At 40.1% G+C, this 7,787-nt stretch overlaps 1 protein-coding gene across 1 annotated transcript; it reads left to right on the forward strand.

Annotated features, from left to right (window-relative positions):
* The first annotated feature begins 3,625 nt into the window (after positions 1 to 3,625).
* Positions 3,626 to 5,039, forward strand: LOC121306375 (somatostatin receptor type 1-like). Its single transcript, XM_041238129.1, has one exon. It carries the CDS (start codon positions 3,844 to 3,846, stop codon positions 4,948 to 4,950), a length of 1,107 nt encoding a protein of 368 aa, XP_041094063.1. The 5' UTR covers positions 3,626 to 3,843; the 3' UTR covers positions 4,951 to 5,039.
* Positions 5,040 to 7,787: the final 2,748 nt, after the last annotated feature.

The following is a 7,787-nucleotide window of genomic DNA, read 5'->3' on the forward strand; positions in this document are numbered from 1 at the left end:
ACATTAAACATATACATTATAATATTTGATATACTGTATTATATGAAGGAAGGATATATTTGTAATTGAAAAAAGATTCAATACTATAAGCTCAAAAAGAGTTTTAGTAATTCTGCTGGGCTCTCTATTCTAATATTCATCATCTAATCCAATCTGCTTTACTTGCTTGAATTCCAGCATCGTTTCAAGTCCAATCCTTTGACAAGCAGGCTGGCGTGTAAAGAACTGGGTCTGCTAGAGCAGGAGGCTGGCTTCTAGAGATTTTGTAAGCGTTGAAACATTTTCATCATTATCTCAGGAAAGACGGACCTATACAGTCATGTTGACACCTGACAGCCATTCAGCACCCCTACATGCGAGATGAAGCAGGGAGCTGTTAACACAGGAGTGAGAATCTGCACAGTGAGGAATGCAACACTAAGCTGCAGCAAAGACTCAAGTTTAAGGGTTTTATGCAAAATAGGACTTTTTGCTTTTTGATGCATTTTCCAGATCACCTTTCAATGCTTTTGGGAGACGACTCTGTCATCGTGATGCTGCTGTTTACACTATAAACTGGAACACTTTGGAATTTTCTCACCACAATATACTGCAAAGAAAAGGGATGACATCTCAAGACTTCCTTTTACACTGAACACAAACTGTATATATTGAACTACAGACAGATGCTTTTTATTGATTGTATTAAATCACTGGAGTGATTTAGTCATTTCGATGTTCAATAGAAACGTTTAATCAAACAGAAGCACCTCAGCCAGCCCAGTTAGGATTGCAGGCACACACTGATTGCGAACGCTGTCTAACAAGCATGCAATTCAAAGAGGCAGGTTATTAACCTTGGACAGCAAACAGAAAACACACACCGCGAAACAGAAGGATGCAAAACCAGTTAATTATCAGGGGAATATTGGAGGTAGGTGAATACATGCATTAATGGCAATTGTACAGAAATGTGACGCATACAGGTGATCTTTGACCTTTGTGTAGCTCTTGGTTGCAGCCAGCAGCCCCAGTTTGATACTGGGAGTGAGAGGAGAATGAGTTTTACACACTGGTTTCATGTGCAGTTAAAAAAAATCTTGGCAATCAATGAAACACAACACCTGTGATTGTTCTACAACAGCATTCAGTTAAACTGTATGTCGAGTATGCTTATTAAATGAAGGATGTATCACATGTGTACACTACTACTATATATATATATATATATATATATATATATATATATATATATATATATATATATATATATATATATATATATATATATATATATATATATAATAGTAATAAATAGTCATGTAATGATTGTCATGCTTCGCAGCTTGTCCTCACTACTGTGGTTGTATTAGGAAGTGAAACAACAGCAATAATCTTTTACTGCAGCAGGTATTTTTTTTAAATAAGAATACTTCTTTGCTATAAAATGTTTCTTTCAAAACAGCACATACAGCAGTGAATGGCAGTATCCAGAACTCTATCAGCAGTATAGAAGCTGTATCAGGGACAGACAGTTTAAAACACATGTTCTGTTTTGTGCTTCACGTACATAATTACACACAAGACAATTATTTTCAGAAATGATGGCGTGTAAGTTGCTGGCCTCTGACACTCAGTCCAGTTCTCCAAGTGTGTTTGACTATATTTAGAACTTGGATAGACAGTAAGATTCTTATTAAAGGAATACAGGTTTCTAAGAATAGAAACATTTCATTGATAACTGCGTCAATTCTAACTACGCACAATATTGCATTTCCCTACATGGCTGTGCACGTGTAATGCAAAGTGTTTGCCATGTAGAGCACAGATCTGAATAAGGATCATTTATTTTGGTACAGGTGAGATTTTTTCAGTGCATACCTTGGGGCAGCACAGGGCTAATTGTCTAAAATAACCAAAATATATTAACATCAGAGCTGAAGAAGAACATAGAGTAGTTAAGAATGTGCTTAACTTAAGATTAAGGGGGTGAGGTGGTACTACTGTATATCTATAAGTCCGTGTGCTATTGCTTTCATCTGATCACAGGGTCTATTCTAAGAGAAACTGTGACACATCGCAAAACTGCCCCATACAGTTTAGAAACCTATTTATTTGTTGCCCTCATTTTCACTGTGTTTGTATTTAGTGATTGTACTAAAGTACTAACAGTCCTGCAAAATCATTCCACTTATTTATATTTATCATTTTGTAGGTCTCAGATTTTCCTTTATGAAAAACACAAACATTACAGCAAAGGTGACTTGGATTTTTTTTATGGTAACTTCCTTGAGTCTTCTGAAGGAATTGGACATTGAAAACACGTCAGTCACAGGGAAAGCAGGGATTGACGCTCAAATGCAAGTCAACGAGTCTACAATCAGGCAGCTGTTTTAAAGGAAATAAATGGCAAACACTTTGAATATGTGTTTCTTTTTTTCTGGACTCAATAATCACTTCAGGACTGCACACGGTGTGTCTGATTGAATTACTCAGTGACATCATTAAGTATTGTTAGTGCAACTGGAGCCCACAAGCAAGCATGTTAACCTTGTTACAAAACAGCCAGGCTTGATCTTTTAACCTCGTTTCATCTCACCGACACAATCTGTAACGACAGGGCATCACACAACACTGCATGTTACCACATGAACCTTTAAACATGATTTAAAGAACCATAAAGCTTTAACGTAAATATACCCCATACACAGTGCTATTGGGAAATGAAGAGACATTTTTAAAGTCTTACCAGCTGCAGGAATCAAACTGTAAAACTACAAGTATAATAATTATTATTATTGCTATTAATTGGTAACAAATTCAATCAGCTAAAAAGGAGAGGAAGGAGCTCCATGTGACATTCCTGGATTTGGCTAATGCATATGGTTCAGTGCCACATGAACTTCTTTGGGCAGCATTTGATTTTTTCAGCGTACCGATGAAAATAACAAATTTAGTGAAAGCCTACTTTGGAGATTTGCAATTTAGTTTTTCAACTTCAGAATTCAGCACTACATGGCAATGCCTAGAGGTTGGAATAATGGCAGGATGCACCATTTCTCCACTGGCTTTTGCCATGGCAATGCAAGTAATTATTAGGGCATCAAAATGGGTAGTGGGAGGAGAGCGCTTGGCTTCTGGAATGCGAGTACCACCAATTCCAGCATACATGGATGGCATGATAACCATGACTACAACAGTAGAACAGTTATCATGCTGACATGCTGGGGAGACCACACTGTAGTTGATCCCCAGAGCCAGCATCGCGGCTGTTGTGTGTGCTGATGCGCTGGGGAGGCAAAATAAGCTGATCCCTGGAGCCAGCATTACATTTCAGCCATCAATACCAGGCAAAAGGATATCTACATCATCAGATGTAAAGCAACGCAAATGGATGGAGATGCAGATGGATCAGATTAGTTTACTGCAAAGCTATGTCTTAGTTGGTGCTTATCTTGGCGAGAGCCGAGTTCAAATCAGCATGAAGTTTTAACATCTACTCTCGTGTAATGGAAATCATTATGTGCATGGCCCCAGCCCTGCTACAGATACATATGTGTACATTTTAAAAGTTAAACACATATTTTGCACTTGCATTAACACTAATCTGCATTAAAATCTGTTTGTTTTTTTGCAGGTTGGACAACCACCACAATATTGAATCATTTACTGCCTACTTTTCCATGATGGGTCCCAGCAATGAGGACTGATCAAAACAAAAACCTTCTAGAGCTTGTGCTAAAGAAGCAGCTCTGCTAACTCAGGTTAGTACAAGCTCAGCCTCAACCTGGAAACGAGATCCTCTATGCTAACTCAGGCCAGCACAATCCCAGAAACGAGATTCTTACCTTGGTCCACCAAAACATGGCAATCATCAACGAATCTGAAAGGCTGTTCTTTCCAACTGGGTTTCCCTTCAACTCCTCTTTGGAGTATGAAGACTTTGAATTGGACCCGGATCCCAGTAAGTTTGTGATCCCCTCTATATACGCCATTGTCTGCTGCATTGGACTGACAGGAAACGCCATGGTCATCTACGTAATTTTGAAATACGCCAAGATGAAAACGGCCACCAATATCTACATCCTGAACCTGGCCATCGCTGATGAGCTGTTCATGCTGAGTGTCCCATTCCTTGCTACCTCAGCTGCTCTCCAGCACTGGCCCTTTGGCTCCTTGATGTGCAGGCTGGTCTTGAGCGTGGATGGCATCAACATGTTCACCAGCATCTTCTGCCTGACTGTCCTGAGCATTGACAGGTACATTGCAGTTGTCCATCCCATCAAAGCTGCCAGATACCGACGCCCCACTGTGGCCAAGATGATCAACATCTGCGTCTGGGTTCTTTCCTTGGTGGTCATCCTGCCCATCATTATTTTTGCAGATACAGTCCCATCCGGGGATGGTGGTGTTGACTGCAACTTTCTGTGGCCTGAATCTTCATGGTCGGAGGCCTTTGTGGTCTACACCTTCCTTTTGGGTTTTCTGCTGCCTGTAGTTGCCATCTGCCTCTGCTATTGCCTGATCGTGGTCAAGATGCGTGCCGTGGCTCTGAAAGCCGGCTGGCTCCAGAGGCGCAAGTCCGAGAAGAAGATCACTCGGATGGTCATGCTTGTGGTCACCGTGTTCGTCATCTGCTGGATGCCCTTTTACATCATCCAGCTGCTCAGCGTGTTCCAGAGGCCACCCGACCCGGTCATCACCCAGCTCTTTGTCATCTTGAGCTATGCCAACAGTGGGGCCAATCCCATCCTTTACGTCTTTGTGTCGGGCAATTTCCGTCGCTCCTTCCAGAGGATCATGTGCTTTCGGTGGATGGAGAGCGGTCTGGATGGGGAGCCGGTGGACTACTGTGCCGTGGCCCTAAAAAGCAAAGTGGTCTGCAGCCCCAAGGAATTCCAAAAAGACTGCTTGGGCTCTGAGATGGTCTACAGGAATGGGACCTGCACTTCTAGAACAACCACCTTGTGAGGAGAGATTTGCTTCTTCAGGAGAGGGTCGTCCAGTTAGCCAGTCCGTTCTCTCATAGTCTTATGGGACCGTTACAATTTTCAAGACTAAAAACGCACTTTTATAAAATGGCTTTCTTATCTTAGTGGGTTTTAATGTAACTTTAAAATTGCTGCTTTTGTATTATTATGTGTATACTGTTATTTAAATGGTCTGACTGTGGCAGTTGTATGTACCACACTCCAGTATTGGCTTCCAATACGTTTCAGAATTGATTTGAAGGTCTTGCTGCTGACTTACAAGGAGCTCCATGGTCTGGCTCCTGACTGTCTAAAAGAGCTCCTGTCCCTTATGGAATGGAAATATATTTAAATATATTGACAAATACAATGTTGTGTATTACAAAATGTATTATGGAATATATTTACATATATTTTCATTCCATAAGGGGTGCCCATATGCAGCTGTCCACACTCTAAGGATTCGATGTATCAATCAATCAAACTTTCAGACATTTTGTGTGAAAGGTTCTATATAAATAAATAAACTTAAACTGAAACTTATAGAAATGCATTGTGTCTGTTGTTTTTTCCTGCTATGTACTGTACAGTGCTTTGCGATACTTTTGTACAAAACGTGCTCTATAAATGCAATAAATAAATGAATAAAATAAATAAGAGAGATGAAGCCTCTGTTTGGCTTAGATTGATATAAAGTAGGAAAGCATGGTGGTGAATCTTAAAAATAAAGTCACAACCTCCAGAGAGCCGTATAAGCTACAAACAGTGTGCTGTGGATCTGCTCCCTGGTTACACGTGCTTGAAGGATGATTCTAACTCACACATGTTATAGATTAAAAAATGGGGAAAGTGGAATTTGAAACACTGATATCCCTGTTTAAAAACATAAACGGATTTATTCTCTGACTTTCATTCATTTGAAAGAGATTGAGGTTTCTGAAGGTCTTCTATTTGTTTTGCTCTAGTTTGCTTGTATTTTCTATGTTGGTGTTTTCAGTATGAATCACTTTAACACACCAGGTACAGTAAGTAGACAGTACACAGCTTTTCAATGTTTTGCTCTTTTCAGCTGAGAGGTTTGATGGCAATGTGGAAGACTATAGCAGGCCTCTGATTGCAGGACATTGCAACGGGTCTGTGCTGTTTCCAGAGACAGCCAAACACATGTTAACCATTGTCTCAGTTCAGTGTGGAACCTACTGCTGGTGCTTTGGGGATTTGGATCAAGTGTGATAAGTTTGTGATAATTTTGTATTGGAACAGTGATTTGTCAAAGCATTATATGATTGTGGCAAAGCAGTTAACAGTGTACAGGTGCAGAAATGATGTGGTGTTTAATCAGGAGACGAGACAAGACAGAGATAATCCAATTAGAAAGGCTTTTAATATTGTAATCCGGTTCTGGTGACCTCAAACAATAATCCCAGGCAATACACATCAGTGCTCACGGTACTAATACAATTATTATTGTGACACAGGTGTAGCAATGCCTGGGTTCATGCTGGCCTCTGTCCCCTATTTGTACCGTCACACATGACCACTTGGTAAATGATTGCAGGTGCTCCTCCAATCTGCGGCTGACACATCGTTTCCCTTCCGGGTCGATGAGTTAGTGCACCGGAGTTCTGCCCCCTTTCTAGATGACAGACTTCCTTTTAACCCTGGGAATAAATTGTCAGGCCCTCCAGTCCAGGGTACTCTGTTCCCATTACTTAGCTCTCTCACAGGGAGGGAGGGAGATTTACCACCAAGAATCATTATATTTCTGTCACAATGATTTATATTCTTCAATGACAGATGTGTATCTTGCCATTACTTTAAGCCTCTTACTGTCGTATAGTCCCATTATAGATGTGTTGTATTCAATGTTCTTACATCTTTGTTTTATCTGTAGTAACATTATTACTGGGGCCTTTTTATTTCTTCACTTTTTTTAATGTTAATTCAGGAGATGCATGTATTATTCCTACATAATGATTATTTCTGCTGCACTAGATAATGATTATTTCTGCTGCTTCTGGTTATTTTGCATAACTAAAATACACTGCTGCAACACTTCATCTACAGTATTGTATCTGAACAGCTCAATTTAAATTATAAACAAGCAGAGAACGAATTCTGCACTGTTTACCTGTACACTCAAACCCAAAGAAAGATTAAATCATTTAATCTCTCTTTCTCTGCTCCACCGGCACAGTGCAGAGGGAGGAAGTTAGAAAATATAAGAGCATCCCTTTTTCTTTCTCTGCTCCACCGAGAGTTGTAATGACTCAAGTTGTAATTTTCGGTGAATCGACTTGAGTCATTGTCATCAAATGACTCGACATGACTTGAGTCCCTGTGGCAATGTTGCTCCGCCCCTGTGGGTATTTCGTTGTTGTATGTTGCGTGTTGTGTGTTAATGTTGGTGTTTATGTATAAAATACACAGGATATAATTATGGGTTACGAGCATGTGCGTTTAAAATGTATACGAGGATTGCACAGCACTTCACGTGCAGGTAAAATGTAATAATATGCGAGCACGGGGAATTGCACTTTATTAATTCACGTGCAGTTGTACCGAGACTCCAACTGAATGATTGATTAGCAGTCGAGTCTCGGTACACCTGCATAAAAGCAGCATGTTTTCACTCACTCGGGGTTGTGTGTTCGGTGAGTGGAGAACGGGATTGGAGACGGAGGTAATAGTAATTATAATAGCAGCTCACTGTGTTTGTCTGTATTGTTTGTTTTGTTTGTCTCTTTGTTTTGGTTACCAGTGCCGTGTCCTGTGTTTTGGTTTGTCTTTACAACCTTTGATTTTCTGTCTGTTCAATTATTAAATGCTGAGTGAAAA

Source organism: Polyodon spathula, chromosome 47, assembly GCF_017654505.1.
Source record: "Polyodon spathula isolate WHYD16114869_AA chromosome 47, ASM1765450v1, whole genome shotgun sequence".
Lineage (NCBI taxonomy): Eukaryota > Metazoa > Chordata > Actinopteri > Acipenseriformes > Polyodontidae > Polyodon > Polyodon spathula.

What these genes read in the sequence shown, in the direction of transcription:
- LOC121306375 (XM_041238129.1), top strand. Translation starts at nt 3,844, where the DNA reads ATGGCAATCATCAACGAATCTGAAAGGCTGTTCTTTCCAACTGGGTTT.